The following is a 22100-nucleotide window of genomic DNA, read 5'->3' as shown; positions in this document are numbered from 1 at the left end:
CTTTCACCATAAAGCATGAGACTCAAAATCAGAATTTATCGTCATGAACATGTCCCGAAATTCATTGTTTTGCAGCAGCGTCAGAGAGCAAACCTTCATATAAATCACTGTACAAAAATAAAGAAAAATAGTGCAAGGTAAAGAAAGAGACAAAGTCAGGCTGTGTCTTCAGTTCATTGATCATTCAGGAACCTGATGGTGGCAAGAAAGAAGCTGTCCTTGTGCCACTGAGTGCTCATCATCAGGTTCCTGTACATTTTTTCCCAATGGTAGCAGAGTGAAGAGGGCATGGTCTGGATGGTGGGGGTCCTTGAGGATAGAGGCTGTTTTCTTAAGAGACTGCCTCAAGTAGATGCCCTCAGTGGAGTGAGGTCTGGTACCTGTGATGTCGCAGACCGAGTTAACAATCCTCTGGAGTTTATTCTTGTCTTGAATGTTGACACCTCCATATCAGGCAGTGAAGCAACCAGCCAGAATGATCCCCACCGTACACCTGTAGAGGTTTCTGAGAGTCTTCAGTGACCTACCGAATCTTCTCAAACTCCTCACCAAGTACGGCCACTGGCGAGCCTTCTTCATGATGGCATCAACGTGGAGGCTCCAGGACAGATCCTCAGAGATGCTGACACCCAAGAATTTGACCCTCTCCACTGCTGAGCCCTTGATCGTGTTCCTCTGACTTCCTCCTGAAGTCTACAATCATCTCCTTGGTTTTGCTGTCACTGAGCACAAGGTTGATGGTGTGACACCATTCAATGAGCTGGACCCTTCCTCATTGCCGTGTGTGATAAAACCAGGAGAAGCCTTTAACTTGCGTACTCCCTTCCTTGTGCTCCCTCAAAAAGGAAGTGCAGGCAGTTGAACAGATGCTGAAATAGAAATAAAAGCTGCAGGCCTGGGGAGGGAGCAGGATGGGACCAAATGAGACTGGCCTTCCACCTTACAGACAGCAGGCAGAGATTTAATAGGGCTTCTGCACCATGAAAACTCCTGCCCCTTCTCTGCTCAACACAGCTTTGCAATGGATTTGCTCTGTGGCCTTATCAGTAAATCCAGTTTTTGAAAAATGTATAATTCAATTTTATAAACTTTATGTTCTTGTCAATATTTATATACGTGCATTAATTATATGAATAGCGACCGAAAAATATTGGCAGCACTGCCGGAGCTGCTGGTACAGCAGTGCAGCCACTGGTATGGACCCAGGGAGAATGGGGAGCGGAGTCATGGTGCTCTCCCGCAGGGTCCTAACGCACAGTCCAACTGCTGACGGTTCAGTGCAGGCTTTAAGGGGCCTGCTAAAAGAGCCAACAGTGGTTGTAAGTAAAATCCTGCAACTGTGGTGATCTGTGTCCAAGATGGAGGCACCGGTGCTCGGTAGCGACTCCAGGAGAGCAGCAGTCCCCAGTAACAGTCACCAGTAACGGGGAAAACAGCCCACCAAGGATGGCAGAGAGGATCACTGGAGTCTCCCTCCCAACCATTGACATGATCCACCAGGATTGTTGTCTGAAGAGGGCGCACAAAATCATCGAGGGCCCCTTCCACCCTACCCGCAGCATCTTTCAGCTGCTCCTGTCGGGGAAGAGATATAGGAGTATCAGAGCCAGCACCACCAGGCTGAGGAGCAGTTTCTTCCTACAGGCATTTGTCCTACATGTGCATTGCTTGTCTGTTGTGTGTCTTTGCAGTGAGGACCGGAGAACACTGTTTCGTCAGGTTGTACTTGTACAATCAGATGACAATAAACTTAATTTGAGTTAACAGCAGATACACATAGGAGCACCCACAAAAACAGCTAGTAGGAGCAAGTATCTTAATTTTTTAATTTTAAGTTCATTTGTCATAAAATGCCTAGCACTGTGAAAAAGGTTATTTTGTGAATGGACAAACAGGCCATACGGCTGTGTAAGGTGCACAATTGCAGAGTATGGGATTACAACAAAAAGGAAGATTAATTAGCACCAGGCAAGGGCAGCTTGATAGCACTGTCATGGGGCTCATTCGGGAGCCTGATGCCTGCGTGGAAGAAACGGTCTTTAAGCCTGTTGGTGCACCCTCTCAGGCCTTCTGCCCAATGGGAGTTCAAGTTTACTTGTAATCCGATTGTGCCTGCACATCCCGACGAAACAGCATTCTCCAGTCCACAGTGAAGAATCGTGTAAACCTATGTACAGATATAACAAGCGATCCATAGACCCAGCACATTATGTCAAAATAAGTCTTCTTAATAAATAGTAGAATCATGGAGAATTGTTTTAAGACCATGAGGCATAGGAGCAGAAATAAGTCATTCAGCCCATCGAGACTGCCCCACCATTTAATCATGAGCTGATCCATTTTCTCACTCAGCCCCACAGCCTGGCCTTCTCCCCATAACCTTTGATGCCCCGGCTAATCAAGAACCTGTCAATCTCTGTCTCAAATGTACCCCAATCATTCAGTAGTCTCACTGCCCATAGGAGGCCAGTCTCACACTGCCTAAGCCCCTCTTTCCCATAATCCAGCTGAGTCAAACAGCAGTTCAATTAAACCCATGGAAGATCCAGGGATACAAACCTGGATTTCGCATGGTTGATGATATAATTGCATCCTGGCACAGCAGTCGACCTGACCGTGCAAAGTTACCGTGGTTTATTCACACAGCAGGGAAAGCCACTCCAGTGTCAGTTTGACAATGATGCTCCACCATTACCCAAACTCACCTCCCCAGCTGTTTTCACCACAGCGCCACTCCTGCAAACAACCTCAACAATTAATTGAAAGTACATGGTCAGGGGTTGGCAATATGAAGTCTCTGCCAGGGCCCTGGGTTTTCATTGTTCTTCTCACTAACCTTGAAGCAGGCGACTGAGATAACTAAGCCTTTTGAGGCCAAGAGATCAGTGTGGCACATCAGTAACCTCTCCAGACACCTCCTTTCAAAGCTAGCTCTTCTTGTCCCATTGTTCCTGCACCTCAGCAGTGAGATCAGAAGAGTGTGAGGACACCATGCAGCACCGATCAAGTCCAAATTTATAGAGCTGTACAAAATTATGAAGGGTATGGGTAGAGTAAATATAGGCAGGCTTTTTCCACTGAGAGTACAAACCAGGCGATATGGGTTAAGAGTGAAAGGGGAAAAGTTTAAAGAGAACTTCTTCACACAGGGAGCAGTGGGAGTGTGGAACGAGCTGCCATCTGAGGTGGTGAACGCAGACTCGATTTTAACATTTAAGATGAATTTTGACAGGTTCATGGATGAGAGAGGTATGGAGGGCAATGGACTGGGTGCAGGTCAGTAGGATGAGGGAGTATAATGGATCAGCACAGACTAGAAGGGCCGAAGAGCCTATTTTCTGAGGTGGAATATTCTGTGGTTCAATGGTTCTACAGGGTACCGTTCATCAATCTCACAGCCTCCTGAAAGAAGCTATTTCCAAGCCTGGCAGTCCTGATTGTTATACTAACACTGCTCTATGGATGAAGTTCAAGGTTATTGTCATCCGATTCTCTGGTCCTCAGTACAAAACATGAAAACACACTCACTCTCTCTCTCTCTCTCTCTCTCTCTCTCTCTCTCTCTCTCTCTCTCTATCACTATTACAGTTTGCCAAGTATTTCATAGAGCCTGGAGAATTATGGAGAAAGGGATTGTGGACAGATGAGACCAAGATTAACCTGTATCAGGGTGATGGCAAGAGCAAAATACAGAGGCATAAAGGAACTTCCCGAGATCCAAAGCATAGCACCTTTGCCATAGTTTGCATCTTGCAGACAGTGGTCTTTAGCACATCCACAACTGGCTCCTGAAGAGATTTTCTGATCTATCGGACAGACGTTGGGGGCTTTTTCTTCATTATGATGAGAATTCTTCTGTTATCAGCAGTGGAGATCTTCCTTGGAATACCGGTCCCTTTGCGATTATTGAGCTCACCATAGAACACTACTGCAAAGAAACAGGCCCCTTCAGCCCTCCTAGTCTGTGCCGAGACTAGAAAGGCCGAAGGGTCACCAGTACGCTCTTTCTTCTTAATAATGTTCCAGACAGCTGATTTTGGTAATTCTAAGGTTTGGTGATGTCTCTTACTGGTTTATTCTTGTTTTACAACCTCATAGTGGCTTCTTTGACTTTCATTGGAACAACTCCGTTCCTCATATTGTAAAATGGCAACTACAAACTCCAAAGGTGATCAAAAGCTTCGAAGGAAGCCCAGCTCCCTTATACCTGCACCAATGAAGCAATTAAACATACCTGAGTTCTCACAAACACCTGTGAAGCCAAATGTCCCAAACATTATGGTGCCCTGAAATGAGGAGACTGTGTATAAAACGTGCTGTAATTTCTACATGGCCAAACCAAAATGTGTACAAATAACTTGGAATAAAATCTGAAATGTGCATTTTAAACACAAGTGAATTGTTCGATGACAATTTAAAATTGTGGAGATCAGGGGCAAATAAAGGAAGAAGGTGTCTTTGTCCCAAACATTATGGAGGAGGTGGGTGGGTGTGAGGGTGGGGGGTGGGAGTGTGTGAATGGGGGGTGTGGGTGGGTTTGTGTAGGTGGGGGTGTGGGGGTGTGTGTGGGGTGTGTGTGTGTGTGTGTGTGTGTGTGTAGATAGATATATAGATAATATGTACATCTGTAAATCGATATTAAAATAAATATTATTAATATAGAATAATCTCGGGGAGTTGTTTTAGGAGTTCATCAGTCATTCAGCAGTCTCTCTGCCTGTGGGATAGATGATACCAAGCATCAGCCAATTTGAAAAGAGAGTTCAAAAGAGAAAATTAAATATTCAGTCCAAGATGCTCAAATCAATCAAGACATTTTAAGATCTTGGGAATCATTAGCCCCAATCTGACATTCCCAATGGCCTGCCTGGTGCCTCCAGTACATACAACAGTCTCTTACTGCCATCTGCTGTTAAACACCTGATATGGCACCTTGAAGAAGCCAATGACCAGATTTCTGTACTGCATGCACACCATCCCACTCTTGATGACTCCGGCAGAACCATTTCTCTTCCCTTTCTCTGCAGGCTCTCAAGTGTTTTCCTGACATATTTTCCTCTTCTTTGTGTAGATGCTAATCTGGGTGGTGTTTCTGGGAAGGCATTATGATCTGGAGAGTTACTTGTGTCTGGAAACGTTCACAAACATGGTGGCCCCACCCCTCTGCCCCTCTTAACTTCATTCCTCATGCTGTTGCCACACCTTGGTGCCTTTCCCCCAGTAACCATTGGCACTCTTCAAACATTGCAGGTGCCGGTACAATAAAACCCCCTGGGATCCAGCACCAGTGGTAGATGCCGGATAAGTGGATATTCAGGATGGCGTTGCCTGATTGGCCGACTAACAGCGAGGCACGCCAATTTTAAACCTATATTTCTTAACCTATTTACTACCCTTGATTTTTTTTTTTGCCAGTGACTTGAGGCTGCTGGTTGCCTGAACGGGGTCTTCACTATATCTTTAACGGGGAACACAAAGAATAGGACTCACCATTTTCAGGAACGAGGTTCGGGCTTCCAGTATTATTCCTCCCGGGGGTCATTTTGATGGGTTTTGCGTGGAATATGGATTCTCCTCTGGGTGAAGCTTGCTCCTTCTTTCCTTTCCTCTTCGGTGCTTGCCATCGGGCCAGTAGATATTCTTCACTTTCGGTTTCAGTAGAATGGATTTGACGATCTCCCTGTTAATTGAACAAACCCGGGTGTGTGGTTATTTCCCCCGTGGTTCTGCGCAAATTGCTTTAAAGGAATTTTGATCCATTTTTACATCAATTATCATATTTCTTTTTATTTGATTAAAATGAATGCACAAGGTGCTTCTTGCCTCCACTGAAGGTACTGAGTTGTTGCTGACAATATTAGAAGACCCATCGCACCACGTCACATTCCCTTCACCCCCCCCCCACCCCCCATTTCACGCACGAGCTAGAAAACACAACCCTCCAGAATCAGAGACAGTTTATTTCCAGCTGTGACCAAGCTCTGAAATGGCTGCAGAAGTTCAGAATGACATTGGAGACCTTGGCCAACGTCTACAGATGTGCAGTGGAAAGTGGGCTGACCGGCTGCATCGCAGTCTGGGTATGGGGGCACCAATAGCCCAGAGCGTAAAGGCCCGCAAAAGGCAGTGCATCACAGGCAAAGCTCTCCCCACCATCGGGAACATCTACGGGGAACGCTCCCATCGGAGGGCAGCAGCAATCATCAGGGGCCCACACCACCCAGCACACGGTCTGTTCTCACTGCTGCCATCAGGAAAGAGGTACAGGGTCCACAAGACTCACACCACCTGGTTCAGGAACAGCTGCTAACCCTCCGCCATCAGACTCCTTAACAACAAACTCAATCAGAAACTCTTTAAAGGAATCTTACTTTGCACATTAATTATTATTGAATTTTTTTTTTATTTAGATATACAGCATTTCGGCCCACAAGTCTGTGCCACCCAAGTTACACCCAATTATCCTGCAACCCCAGGTACATTTTAAATGGTGGGAGGAAACCAGAGCCCCAGGGAAAACCCAGGCAGACACATGGAGAATGTACAAACTTCTTATAGTCAATGCGGGATTCGAACCCTGGTCCCGATCGCTGGCGCTGTAAAAGGCATTGCGCTAACTGCTGCGCCCAGCACTGTCCATTGTACTGCTCAGTCTGCACTTCCTTCTTGTTTACATTTCTCTCTTTTATATACGTGTTTTCTTGAATACCGATAGGTAGAAATTCTGCTTGGCCCACAAGGTAAAGAATCTCAGGGTTGTATGTGAAGTCAAGTCTGTAATCTGAAAATAAACCTGAACTTTGAATTTTAACTTTGAACTCAATACCCTGCCCTACTTGACTTCTGGTAACCCTATTCCCTGTATAACTGATGATTAGTAAATATAATGCTACCTACAGCATGAATTTACTTGACTGAAGAGCACTCAAAGCTGTGTGTCAATACCAGTGTCAACAAAACAATTCAGTTCAGTGTTTCCTTTATATGTTTCATAAGATTCCCCGCACCTTACCCCTGCAGTCCGTCAACCATCCCAACATGATGAGCTCTTTTCATTCCACATCCACTTGACCCAAAATACCAAAAGCCAGCACATTACAATCAATTAGGGTCACTGAGACATCGATTCATTTGACCCATCAGCCTCCACAATATTTTTTTTCCACATATCAGCTAAAAACAACTTCAGAATACAAGTGGGGCGGCATGTTTGGTGTAGTGGTTAGCACAACGCCTTTACGGAGCCATCGATCAGGACGGGGGTTTGAATCCCGCGCTGTCTGTAAGGGGTTTGCACGTTCTCCCTGTGTCTGTGTGGATTTTCCCCCGGGGGCTCCGGTTACCTCCCACCGTTCAAAACATACCGGTGGGGGGGGGGGTTATAGGTTAATTAGGGAGTAAATTGGGTGGCACGGGCTCATGGGCCGAAATGGCCTGTTACTGTGCTGTATGTGTATATTTATTTTCCAATATATGGAAGAATCCTTTTGCTTGAATGGCCTGTGTACCTCAAGCAGACATTCTCAACCCATTTTTCAGCTATGACCTCCCCCCCCCCCCAGGATTCTGCTGAAAGTTTATGGGCCCCCTCCTCTGTGAAGCTGTTAAGTTTTGGTTTCTTCCAGACTTCTCTCCTACCGACTACATAAAACACATATTTTAAAAAATTAACTTTACAGGAGGTGAAAAGAAAACAGGGCTTCGAATTAAATGTGCTGTGCATGCATTTACCCCCCCCCCCCACCCCCACACAACCCTGAGGAGGGGTGAAGAATGGCTGATCAAGAATGCTTTTCACAAGATTCAAGAGCAGAAGAATCCAATCAAGAGCAGAAGTAGCCCATCAGAGTAGAATTAGGCCTATCAGCCCACCATGTCGGCTCCTCCATTTAATCATGAGCTAATCACTCAGCCCCATTTCACCATGCCACCCTTGATCCTCTGGCTAATCAAATAGCTGATGATCTCTGCCAACGACCTCACTTCCCCTACCGCCAGAGGCAACACATATCCCAGATTCCCAAAAATCTTGGGCACAAAACACCTCATGTAAAATCGATCTTCAACAGCATGTGTTCTGAACTGTGCAACAAAAGAAAACGTTTCCGTGCTCATTCAAAATGCGTTGAGTTGAGAAATAAATCTCTCTCACATTCCCATCACCATATACATTTTTAAAAACTGGATTAGAGAGGCATTAAGTGGAATCCTGACCAAGACAGAACTCCCTGTAGGGACTAGTGCAAGTCAGCCCTTGCTTTACCTCAATAAAAGCAAATGTGATGTCCTGTGAGCTCAAGCGGAATCACTGATGAAGCCAGTGGCATTCAATTTATGAATTATTAAACTGATTTGGAATAATTTTCCAGTTCGAAAACTTGCTGGGTCAATGAATTAAAAAGAGGTTTTAAAAGGAAATGAGAGATACAGGGTGCCGCGATTTAATTCTTCAGGCGCCGAGATTCCACCCCCCACCCCACCCCCGCCCATTCCTGCAATGGAGTCTTGAAGATGGAATGAGAGATAGAAGATTTCCTCAAACATACTGAAAAAAAATAATAAATTGTCTTTGAGCAAATTGCAAATTCACAATCCAATATTTTATTGAAATATTTTTTTTCCCGCAAAATACCTCAAAGTATTTGATCTGTGAGTGGAATCAATTGCAATAGCAAGTTCTCTCAGTTCGCGTGACATTGTTGAATTTTTTTGCCATTGATCATTGTGTCTTGCAAGGGGGGCGCGGTTGGCGAGACGGTTAGCACAATGCCTTTACAGCACCAGCGATCGGTACCGGAGTTCGAAACCCATACTGTCCGTTCTCCCCGTGTCTGCGTGGGCTTTCCCCGGGGGCTCCAGTTTCCTCCCAACGCTTGAAATCTACTGGGGGGGGGGGTGTAGGTTAATTGGGGGAAATTGAGCGGCATGGACTCTTGAGCCGAAATGGCCTGTAACCATGCTGTATGTCTGTACAGTGCCTTGAAGTGCCAATCTACATTCTGAGGTAAAGTTTACCTTGCTTTAATTCTTTCTCACCGTAACGATTTTAATCTTAATCAATTTTGAGCATTAATATTCCAAAAACAAAACACAGGTCTGAGGGAGATTTTATTAATTTCTTACCCTAATTACATAATTTTCCACAGATAATGACATATTGTTAAATCACTAACTCAATCACATAATGAGGAGCACCCTTACAGCCCCCACCTCACTGCTTTGCCTGCTCGCTCCATGAGGTACTGCCTACCTCATCCTGGATGAGAAAACGTGGATAGACCATCCATTCTCAACAGGGAGGCCTTACGGGGACCCCAAGGGTCCACAGTAACATTGAAGTAAAACCCTTGTTTTCTTTTCACCTCACGCAACACAATTTTTTTTAAATGTTTTTCATGCAGTCAGTAGGAGAGGAGACCAAAACCTGACTGCTACACTGGGGGCCTATAAACATTGAGCAGAGTCGGGGGGGGGAGGAGAATAGTTGAGAAAAAAAAGGTTGAGAAGTAGCTGCTGTGCGTCATAGTCTGTGACCTTACATGGTCTGGCATCACAAGCAAATACTTATTCAATACAATCAGGGCTTCACTCTATCCTGACCCACCTGGAGAAGGACCCCTCACACACACCAGGCTGCTGTTCACTGACTTCAGCTCGCCGTTTAATATGGTCATTGCTCAAAAGCTGGTGGAGAAGCTGTCCTCCCCTCTCTGTAACTGGATCCTGAACTTTCTAAAGGAAAGACCACCATCTGTCTGGAATATCAAGCACCATCACGCTGAGCACTGGTGTACTTCAGAGCTGTGTGCTCAGCCCATTCCTGTTCATGCTACTGGCCCACAACTGCATCACCAGATCCAGCTCCGACAGGGTCATCAAGTTTGTAGATGACACAGTAACAATGATGAGTCGCACTACAGCGAAGAGGTGAAAAACATCATGAAATGGTGTGAGAGGAACAACCCAAGTCTCGACGTGGACAAGATGACGGAGATGATCGTGGTCTTCAGGAGGACCTGGAACAACTACTTTCCTCTACACATCAACAACTCTGTGGTAGAGAGGGTGGAGAACACCAAGACCCTTGGAGTTTACTTAACTAGTGACCTATTGTGGATGCACAACATCTCTTCACTTGTCAGGAAGGCGCAACAGAGACTGTACTTCCTGAGAAGACTGAAGCGGGCAAGGCCACCAGCCACCATCATGTCAACCTTCTACAAGAGCTCCTGGCCAGCTGCATCACAGTGTGGTACAGTTGTGGCATAGAAATGGATCGGTGGACCACAAGAGTGGCAGAGAGGATCACTGGGGTCTCCCTCCCCTAACAGTGACGTGATTTACCGGGATCTTGTCTGAAGAGGGCGCGCAAAATCACTGAAGGCCCTTTCCACCCTGCACAGAGCATCTTTCAGCTGCTCCTGTCAGGAAAGAGATACAAGAGTGTCAGAGCCAGTACCACCAGGTTGAGGAACAGCTTCTTCCCACAGGCAGTGAGAATGCTGAACGACCAAGGAACCGCTCACACTAACGAGACTCCCATATTCATGAAACAATATTTATTTGTGTAGATAAAATACTTGTCCTGCATATGTATTATTTATCTGTATGTGTGTTACGTCTGGTTGTGTGTCTGCATGTTTTGCACCGAGGACCGGAGAGCACTGTTTCATTGGGCGGTACTTGTACAATCAGATGACAATAAATTTGATGAGTTGAATTATTTCAAGCACTTGGTTTTACACCATCCACATACTTTGAGTGAAAATACAATTCAGTTAATGACCTCACTATGCTTCCAAACAATAACTTCAAGGGTGTGCCATGTGGTCAAGAGAATCCATTCACCATCTCTGCCGCTTACAATGGTTTAATTAAAGCTTCATTTTAACAGTTCCAAAAAGCCTTCCTATCTACTCTTTACTCGTGAATAAAATCCTAAATGATAGACTGGGGACCATTTTTCTGATTGGGGACTGTTTTTTTGACTGGGGACCTGAGAGCAGTGGTGTTCTGCTATCAGATAACAGGGGTCGCATCCACCCCATGACAGATACCATGGGTCCCATCTACCCCATGACAGATACCATGGGTCCCATCTGCCCCATGGAAGAAAAGGGGTCCCATCTGCCCCAAGACAGATACCAGGGGTATCATCTGCCCCCTGTCAGATACCAAGAGCCCCTTCAACCCCCTTAAAGACACCAGGCATCCCATCTGCCTTCTGTCAGATACCAGGGGTCCCATCCACCCCCTGTCAGATGCCACGGGTCCCATCCCCACCAACCTGTCAGATGCCAGGAGTCCCATCCACCCCCTGTGAGATGCCAGGGGTCCCATCCACCCCTGACAGATTCCAGAGGTCCCATCCACTCCATGGCAGATACCATGGGTCCCATCCACCCCATGACAGATACCAGTGGTCCCATCTAACCCTGTCAGATACCAGGGATCCCATCTGACCCCTGTTAGATACCGAGTCCTTTCCAGCCCCTTACAGATACCAATGGTTCCATCTGCCTTCCGTCAGATACCAAGGATCCCATCTGCCCCCTGTCAGATACCAGGGGTCCCATCTACCCTCTGACAGATACCAGGGGTCCCTTTCACCCTATGACAGATACCATGGGTCGCATCCACCCACTGACAGATACCAGTGGTCCCATCAGCCTTCTGTAAGATACCAGGGGACCCATCCACCCCTTGACAGATACCATGGGTCTCACCTGCCTTCTGTCAGATACCAGGGGTCCCATCTGCCCCCTGTCAGATACCAGTGGACTCATCCACCCCTTGTCAGATACCAGGGGTCTCATCCTACCCCTGTCAGATAACAGGGGTCGCATCCACCCGCTGTCTGATAACTCGGTCACATCAACCCCCTGTCAGATGCCAGGGGTCCCATCCACCCCCTGACAGATGCCAGGGGTCGCATCCACCCACTGACAGATACCAGTGGTCCCATCAGCCTTCTGTAAGATACCAGGGGACCCATCCACCCCTTGACAGATACCATGGGTCTCACCTGCCTTCTGTCAGATACCAGGGGTCCAATCTTCCCCCTGTCAGATACCAGGGGACCCATCCACACCTTGTCAGATACCAGGGATTACATACTACCCCTGTCAGATAACAGGGTCGCATCCACCCCCTGTCAGATGTCAGGGGTCCCATCCACCCCCTGACAGATACCAGAGGTCCCATCCACCCCATGACAGATACCAGGTGTCCCATCCACTCCCTTAGAGATACATGGGGTCTCATCTGCCTTCTCTCAGATACCAGGGGTCCCGTCCACATCCTTTCAGGTGCCACGGGTCACATCTGCCACCTGACAGATACCAGGAGCCCCATCCTACCCCTGGCAGATACCAGGGCTCCCATCCACTAATTGACAGATACCAAGTGTCTCATCCACCCCCTGACAGATGCCAGGGGTCCCATTAACCCTCTGACAGATACCAGGGGTCCTATCCACCCTTTGACAAATAGCATGGGTTGCATTCACACCCTGACAGATACCAGTGGTCCCATCTGCCTTCTGTCAGCTACCAGGGGACCCATACACCCCTTGTCGCATCCACCCACTGACGGATACCAGGGGTCCCATCCACCATCTGACAGATGCCAGGGGTCCCATCCACACCCTTTCATGTGCCAGGGGTCACATCCACCTCCCAACAGATACCAGGAACCCCATCCTGCTCCTGACAGATACCAGGTCTCCCATCCACCACTTGACAGATGCCAGGGGTCCCATTCACCACCTGTGAGATGCCAGGAGTCGCATCCACCCCTGACAGATACCAGGGTTCCCATCCTCCCCATAACAGATACCATGGGTCACATCCGCCCCATGACAGATACCTGGAGTCCCATCCACCACATGACAGATACCAGGGGTCCCTTTTGTTCCGTGTCAGATACCAAGAGTCCCATCTGCCTTCTGTCAGATAGCAGGGGTCCCATCTGCCCCCTGTCAGATACCATGGGTCGCAACCACCCACTGACAGATACCAAGGGTCCCATCCACCATCTGACAGATGCCATGGGTCGCATCCACCCTCTGTCAGATACAAGGGGTCCCATCCTCACCCTTTCAGATACTGCCTGAATTGGAGAAGACTGAAGGGTAATCAGATTGCAACAGGCAGAGATTGGGTAAGGTACTGGAATCTTTTTCCTGCAGTGGTAGCAGAAAAAGAAGTCATTGGTTTAAGGTGATAGGAAAGAGTTTTTTTTTTAAATTAATTTTAGTTGTAGAGCATAATGACATGCCCTTCTGCCTACAGGCCCATGATGCCCAATTACACTCAATTAACCTACAATCCCTGTACATTTTGAAGGGTGGGAGAAAACTGTAGCACCCAGAGGAAACGCATGCAGATATTCAGTGTCTGATCTCATCCCTATGAAGTATGAAGCTGAAGATTATGTAGCAGCAGTACCCATGTGTAATATGACTTCGGGCTGTGGTGACATGGGCAACAGCCCTCAGGAGAATTCATGGAACTTAGGCATACAGCAAGGTAACAAGCCCTTCCCTAGGGTTAGGGTTAGGGTGGAAGGAAGCTGGAATACCCAGAAGAAACCCACACAGACAAAGGGAGAACATGCAAACTCCTTACAGAGAGCACATGATCGAACCCGGGTCACTGGCGCCTTAGTAGTCCTGCACTAACCACAGCGGTAACCATGCAGTCATGGGTAGGCTCTGAAGAGGAATTGAAGGTCAAGTTTTAGTCAGAGAGTGGTTGATAATCGAATCATACTACAAGAGGAAATGGTAGAATCAGATTCAGAGTCAGGATTTATTGTCATGAACAAGTCATGAAATTTGGTGTTTTGCAGCAGCGTCTTAGTGTAAATGTTCATATTACAACATTATTATAAATAAATAAATAATAGCGCATGAAAAGTAAGGCAGTGTCTTTGGTTCATTGATCATTCAGGAATCTGATGGCAGCGGGGAAGAAGCTGTCCTTGTGCCGCTGAGTGGTCGTCTTTAGCCTCCTGTACCTTTTCCCCGATGGTAGCCAATCAAACACACTCAATCGGTTTAAGAGGCACTTCAATAAAGGAAGGCCTAGATTGTGCCCTAATGTGGTCAAATGGGATTAACTGAAGTAATCATTTGCTTTCTTCATACATTTCCCTTATGACATAGATAGAGGCCATTCGGCCCATGGAATCTTTGATGCTAGCTCTTAAAACACACCTATCAGTTCCATAATTCTACTTCTTTCCCAGTAACCTAATTGCTCTCACATGCCCATCAACCCCTTCCCCCTCCCGGTGTATTATCTGCCACCCACTTAACCTACCAGCTACTCCATGGGGTGTACATGAGGAAATTGAGCTCCTGGTGGAAACCTATGCAGCGGCAATAAAGGATGAGAGCTCTGCGCTGTCAGCCACCTGTGCCATGATCTAACCCTGGTTCCTGGAGGTCTAGAACTAGCTAGTGCACCACTGTGTCAAAACAAAACACAGAAATGCTGGAGAAACTCAGCCGATCTTACAGCGCCCATAGGAGGTAAAGATCCAGAGCCGATGTTTCGGTCCCAAGCCCTTTGTTTTCCTGTGCTTGGTGGATCCCTCACTGAATCGTGTGCAGCAGTTAAAGGCAAACAAGAATGACCCATCGTGCTTTACATTTTAGAAGATAATGATTACTCTCTGTAGGAAAAGTTCACTCCAACAAGGTTCTGCCATGGAAATAACCTGCCTTATTACAAGATGGAGCCATGATGGGCTTTGGTCACTACATTAACACTTAGTTAGCCTACATACAGTACATTAATTCAACCCAGCTTTGATTTCTATTCCTCCTTAGAAACCAGTCCCCTTCCAAGCCGCCCTCTTAAAGCCTGTAACACAATAAGGTGGCAGCCACTGTCGCGATCCACTGCATTCTTCAGGCTGAGAAATTATCTGGGTGCTCTGTCACCTTTTACGACGCATCTAGAAAATTCGTGCCCCGATTAAGAGAGGTGGTGTTCTGGTCGATATTTATTTCATGAACTCTTCAATGATGCTGGGATACATTTGAGCACTAATTGTCAAGCATATTGCCAGTATTGCAATAGTGCCCACATTACAAAAGCAACTTGGGTTCCAAGGTACTGGAATTTGATATTGAAACGCAAGTTCTCTCTTTATTTCATCGGAAGTGTACCAACAAATGGTTTTCCCTCAGTCCTCTTATCTTCTAAATGCAGACACCATTTCTTTATTCATTCAGCGCATCACAAACTATCCTCACAACCTACATCCTTGAAAGCAACCGCAAAGCATTAATTACACCCTGATTTGTCATGATAAAACATTACGGGGGTTAAGGATCATATTATCATGTCTGACATAAATAACGCAATGCCCTGGCTGGGAATAGGGATGAATGACAATGAGAGTTGAGGGTAATTCATGACAGAAGCCTAACAACATTCAACACAAAAACTTGCTCATTAATCAAGTCAGCCTTATAAACTTAAAATTATATTTACAACACAGTAGAAGCTGATTCCAGCCATTTAAACCCATGCCACCCAATTACACTCCAAATGTATAGGGGCTGTAGGTTAATTGGGGTATTTGGACAGCACGGTGTCATGGGCCAGAAGGGCCTGTTGCGGTGTTGCCTGTTGAAATTCAAAAATATGATTTACGCCCAAATTAACCTACAGTCCCGTATGTTTCGAAGGGTGAGAGGAAACTGGAGCCCATGCAGACACAAGGAGAGCATACCAACTCCTTACAGACAGCACCTGATTCAAAACTGGATTGCTGGTGCCATAGTAGCGTTGAGCTAGCCACTACGCTAAAAGCGTGCCGCTCTGGAACACCTTCCTGAAACATGTCCAACCCTTCGCCTTCTTCCCGTTCAAGAAGCTTCCTGCCTTGATGAACGAGTTTAGGCTCAAAAATAATTGACCACTCTTTTCCTCCCACTGATGCTACTTGCCCATGAGTTGCTCCAGCAGATTGTGTTTAGGCCACCATTTCCTTCCTAAATCTTTTGACGTACAGCAGCCTCATAGCCCTAATGATGCTTCAGTGTTTGATAAATGAGACGTCATCTTAGCTCTTAAGTTCAAGGTTGTCATCTGACTGTACAACCCAACAATACCATGATTCTCCGGACCTCAGTGCCCATGTGGGGACATGTATATACACACACACACACACACACACACACACACACACACACACACTACAGTACAGAATAAGCACACATATATGCTGTATAAAGATATAATTATATATAAATATTTTGGGATGAGTTAATCAATTGACAATCTGAATGAAACCCAAAGGGTTTCCACAGGTAAGGCCAAAAGGATAGTAAGTGACAAAATTCATCCCCTTGAAGATAAGAGTGGGGGAGCCAGGAGAGATGGGGAGACCTTAAATGGGTTTTTTCATCAAAAAATTGGGACAGAGTGTAGAAAACTCCAGCAAGGTCATGGAGCCTATACATTTTTTAAAAGGAGGAGGTACTTACTGTCTTAAAGCAAATAAGGGTGGATAAATTTCCAGGGTCAGACAAGCTATTCCCTCAGACCTTGAGGGGGGGTTGTCCAGAGATTGCAGGGGCTCTGGAAGAAATATTTAAAAGGTTCTTAGCCACGGGTGAGGTCTGGGGGATTGGAGGGTAGGTCATTTTGCTCCAAAATGGCTCTGAAGGTAGCTCAACAAATTATAGGCTGGTGAGCCTGAAGTCAGTACAGGTTGTACCTCTCTTATCCTGTACTCTGTGGTCTGGCATGTTTGAATCTGCCACCTTTAGTACAAATGCTTCACAGACAGCGGAGGACTCGAACCCCAGTCCCGATCGCTTGTGCCATAAAGGCATTGTGCTGACCGCTGCACCAACCATTCTGCCCCACAGTATTATTTCCTGTTTGGTTCTACCTTTGATATGTGGAGGGGGAGCTGAAATGGCCGGATGGTCACTGCGGAGGGGGGGGTGGGGGGGGCAGGTGACCTGCAAAGTGGTCCCTAAGTCTGGCCTCACCGTCACAAAGGCAGCCACATTAACAGCCCAGTAGACAAGGCAGGAGAAAGTGCATGTGAAGCTTTGCCTCATCCAGGAGAATTGCTCGATTCCTGGAATAGCAGCGAGAGAGGAGATGTAAGAGGGAGTGTTCCACCTGCTGCCGCTCCAGGGGAAAGTACCAGGGAAAGGATGAGCAGACAAGGGAGTCGCGGGGGTTGGCACAATCCCTGTGAAAGGCAGAAAGGGGTAGGGATGGGTAGATGTGGCCAGTGTTGGGGTCTAGTTGTAGCTGGCAAAATCTGCAGAGAATAATGAAAGGTTGGTGAAGTGAAAGGAGAACATGAGGGGAACCCACTGTGGGGGCAGGGGGAGCAGAACTCTGAGAAAATACGGGAAATGGATCTCTTATTCACAGTGGGTGGGTAAAAGCCGTGTTCCCTGCAAGAGATGGAAGCTTCAGATGCCCTGGAGCGAAAGGCATTGTCTTGAGAGGAGGTGCAGCTGGGGTGGAGAAATTGGGGAGAAAGGTGGTGGTATCCTTCCAGGAAACGGGATGGAAGGAGTGGACGAGGTGCCTGTGGGAGGCAGTGGGTTTGTAACAGGTGTCAGAGACAGAGAGGTCCAGAAAGAGAAGTATCAGAAATAGTCTGAGTAAATTTGAGAGTAGAAAGGACAAGGCACTTGAGAAATATTAAAGATTTTGTTCTTGAACTCGAAGGAGAATGGACAATGTGAAACCTAGGTAGTCCTCCTTGGAACTTAAATGGTCAAGGGTAACCCAATTGAGATGCTCCAAAGTATTTGGAGGGTTTTCATAGAATGATTAAGGAGATAAATAGGGTAGGCTGCCAAGCGTGTCTCAAAAGAACCAGAGAAGATATGAGAGTGTACGATCAGGAATTCAGGAATTCCCTGTCAAAAAAAGTGGTAAATGCAACCTTCAGTTGAGAATCAGGGGTACTCAGTGAAAAGCGTGCGTCAGCCTTCCCCCAGCCACTTCATCAGTCAATTTAACTATGTTATTCAGATTACCTGCAGCCTGAGCTTTGTCTTGCTTTTTTTCTGACTTATATAACGTGCTCCCAGTTCATTTCCATTTAAGTGGGACTGTCACCTTAAGAGAATAAATCAAGCTTCTGGCTTTGGAGATTGACTGGGCTGACTGGCTGCGGACAGCGTGTACTCAAATTCACTACTTCTGAAGAGAGAGGAAGGCCCTGGAACACAGGTGCAGAGAACATGTGACCAATATATTAAAGAAACAGTGCACTGTTCGATCAGAATTGGGCTTTTTTTTAAGGGAGAGGCACTTGGAGAAGCATCTCTTTGAAGGGAAACTGTGCTGAAGTGGCCTCGTGTGGTAATAGACAATTTGTCTGATTTCTCCCTATAAGGGGGGATTAGTATACCCACCATGGCCAAAGGAAAGGTTACTTTTGAAGGGGACTTAGTGAACCACATCATGACCAGAAAGAGAAGGTCATAATTTTGGCTGACCCATGAAGGGGTCTGGAAGCTTTGTGAAAGCCACTCACTTCATCTCCCTGAGAAAAGGAAAAGGGGAGCTTTAACTACTGCTTGTCTGAAAGGACATTTTTTGGGAAGCAACTCAACAAGGATTTCATGAGTTTACAACAGTGTGCCACCCAACTCATTTGTAAATGCTTCTTTGCATGAATTTAAGAGTCTTTGTGTCAATGCTGAATTACTGAGACTGGATTTTGAACTGACATTCCAGAATTGGGCCAGAACTTTAATGGTTTGGAATTTTTTACACATACACACACACACACACACACACACACACACACACACACACACACACACACACACACACACACACACTGTAGAGCTTGTCGAAAGAACTAAAGACTTGTTGATCCAAACCAAGGTTTTTATTAGCAAAAGACAGGAGCTCTTCACAGGTGGCCGACCAGTCCAGAATGATCCGACCTGGCTAGGGACACAACCCTTTAAGGCCCAGACAGTAGGCGTGGCTAAGCTCTCAGCCAATTGCTATAAGCACAGTCATTACACTCTAGATACTGTAACTATATACATTGGTGATAGGTCTGTACTATCACATTCACCCCTTCTTGGAGAACTGACCCTGGGGTGCAAGGGCTGAAGAGGGAGAAGGGAAGGAAAAAAAATGAGGGAGAGAATGAATGGAAGGGGTAGGTTAAGGACTGTAGCGGTCAGGGGGTCTGACCATCCGGAGTGACCGCCGTGGTGCCGGGATTGGGCTCGCCGGAGTGGTGTCACCAGCAGGCTCGTTGGGTGCAACCGCTCCTTCGCTCAATTCCCCAGCCGTGTTGTCGTCAGGGTGGCCCGGGTCATTGGGGTGCTGTTGGTCCTTCTGTTCCGGCACGGGGCTTGGGGAATAAAGAGTTGGGGAAGGTTGGGTTGGGGGGGTTGCTGGGCCTACCGCATCCTGAGCTAGGTCCCGCACCGAAACAGTGTCCTCCTGCCCGTCTGGGAACTCAACATAGGCTTAATGCAGGTTCGCGTGGAGTAGAGTCACTCGGTCGACCAAGGGGTCATTCTTTGAGTGCCGGACATGGTGTCGCAAAAGGACGGGGCCAGGGACGGTAAGCCATGCCGGTACAGTGGTTCTGGACTGGTCGGCCAGTGAAGAACCTATCTTTTGCTAATAAAATTGTAGAGCTCGTCGAAAGAACCAAAGACTTGTTGATCCAAACCAAGGCTTTTATTAGCAAACGACAGGAGCTCTTCACAGGTGGCTGACCAGTCTGGAATGATCCGACCTGGCTAGGGACATAACCCTTTAAGGCCCAGACAGTAGGCGTGGCTAAGCTCTCAGCCAATCGCTGTAAGCACAGTCATTACACTCTAGATACTGTAACTATATACATTGGTGATAGGTCTGTACTATCACACACACACCTTAAGTTTATATATTTGGTGATTAATAAATTAAAATATTATTTTAAATATAACACTCTAGGCTCATTTCTATTGCTGCTGTCTGGTGACTTAACACTTATCATTAATCGTCTAGAATTCCATCCAAAATAAAAACATCTTATCAAATCGCTCCACAATCTTTATTAACTCAATCTTCAGCCTTCTCTTGACACATCTCAACTTATCCCGGTAGGTATGACCTCTCAATTTTATTTTATTTTTATTTTAAATTTAAATTACATTTGTTAAATTATTTTTTTAAATTTAGACATACAGCACGGTAACAGGCCATTTCGGTCCACGAGCCCATGCCGCCCAATTTACACCCAATTAGTCTACAACCCCAATATATTTGAATGGTGGAAGAAAACCAGAGGCCCCGGGGAAAACCCACACAGACACAGGGAGAACTTACAAACTCCTTACAGGCAGCACGGGATTCGAACCCCGGACCCAATCGCTGGAGCTGTATTTGATTAACGGCAGAACAGAATGCTGACAGCAGCTCCAACCGATCTTCCATACAGATTCAAAATTGCTTTATTGTAATAATACTCAAAATAGTCATTAATGTCACCCGGTATGCGAGAAAGAGAGGCAAAAGAGAGTCCCTTCAGAGACACTGAGTGTCCGTGGATTCACCTCCAGCCCTCCCGCTACTTTCCTTTCAGCTGGCAACTGGTCACGGGCGGAAGTAGACGCACTATATTCTTCATCTTCAGCCTCACACTCTGATATTAGAAGCCACATCAGAAGGTTTGAAGGTAATACATTTGCAGCTACTCCCAAATACTTTACAATTCCACAGCAGCGTGACAATCATTATTTTATTTCAAGAGACTATGACAAAGAAAGGTAACGCTCCCGCGGCACGGTAATTAAGGGACAATGCAAGGAAGATAATAACTCACGTTTTCTTTATTCTTCTTGGACCCTGGGATTGGAGGAAGTGATGCAGCCTTTGATCTAAGGAAGGAAAGCAAAAATAAACTCTTAGATCTTTGGACTATTTTAGCCCAGAAATTGCAGTCAAATAAACCCCCTCTGTATTAACTTTCTCCCTAAAGGAGAGCTGGAATCTCTTGTCTGCCATCCTCCGATCCCATGAGAACCAAGTTTCAGAACTGGGATTCGAGAGGGTGCCAAGCGCAAGGAGGGCTCCCGAAGGGCCTCGGGTGTTACTCATCGAGACGGAGGTTGAGATCCAGAGCTCGAGTTGCCGATGTTTTGAACTGAGGCTGCGGGAGGGCTGGAGGTGAGTCCATGGACACTCAGTGACTCTGGGGGGACTCCCTTTGGCTTCTTTTTCTCTGATTGTAAGGGACATCAGGCAATGCTCATGGTAAATCTTTAACTGCCTTAAGGCAGACTAAAGGCAATTTCATGTAATATTACATCTCTGTTTCATTGCATGACAATAAATAGTATCGGATTTGATCTTGCCTTGTATTTTAACATTTTCATTTTCAAACACTGATCTCACTCCACCTTAGCAAAACAAATAATACCCTCTCAATAGTCTCTTGAGGGCGGGGCGATTGTTGTAGCGGTTAGCACAACACCTTTACAGCACCAGTGATTGGGTTCAAACTGGGGTTCGAATCCCACACTGTCTGTAAGGAGTTTGTTCGTTCTCCCCATGTCTGTGTGTGGGTTTTCTCCGGGGGGGGGGCGGGGGGGGCTCCGGTTTCCTCCCATTGTTCAAAACGTACCAGAGGTGCAGGTTAATGGGGTGTAAATCAGGCAGCAAGGACTCGTGGCCCGAAATGGCCTGTCCCCGTACTGTATGCCTAAATTTTAAAAGAATTAAAACTTAATTTAAAATTGGTTTTTAAATAAATCACTTTTCTCTCTGACCTTTCATTTCTCACCCTTGCATCCCCCTCCTTGGTGGTCTCTTCCTCGGTTTATCTTCCTACCAATCTCTCCAGTATTCCATCACTCCTTGGCCCAGTACCTCGTCGGCCTGTCCCCCTTCCCCGTCCCCCTTCCCCGCCCCCCCCCCCCCCCATTTGCTGCTTGGCATCTCCCCTTCCCACTTTAATTACAATAAAGGGTCTCAACCTCAAGAGTTATCCGACCATTTCTCTCTATGGATGGCGCATGGCCCATTCAGCCCCTCCAGTTTCACTCCAGATTCCAGCATCTGCAGTTCTTCAGTTTCTCAAGATTA

General features: G+C 46.5%; 1 protein-coding gene across 3 annotated transcripts in view; it reads right to left on the bottom strand.

The window, feature by feature from the left end:
* LOC138747980 (doublecortin domain-containing protein 2-like) overlaps positions 1 to 22100 on the bottom strand; it is a 162805-nt gene that overhangs the window by 63926 nt on the left and 76779 nt on the right. For all 3 annotated transcript variants that reach the window (XM_069907657.1, XM_069907667.1, XM_069907677.1), the window contains 2 exons: positions 20839 to 20893; positions 5491 to 5680 (listed from right to left, as the gene is read on the bottom strand). In XM_069907657.1, coding sequence (XP_069763758.1) covers positions 5491 to 5680; positions 20839 to 20893 — 245 coding nt within the window. The remainder of the gene's footprint in view (positions 1 to 5490; positions 5681 to 20838; positions 20894 to 22100) is intronic.

This window comes from Narcine bancroftii, chromosome 1, assembly GCF_036971445.1.
Source record: "Narcine bancroftii isolate sNarBan1 chromosome 1, sNarBan1.hap1, whole genome shotgun sequence".
NCBI classification, from domain to species: Eukaryota; Metazoa; Chordata; class Chondrichthyes; order Torpediniformes; family Narcinidae; genus Narcine; species Narcine bancroftii.
The sequence above is the reverse complement of the archived record's forward strand: the minus strand, read 5'-3'. Positions and strand labels throughout refer to the sequence as shown.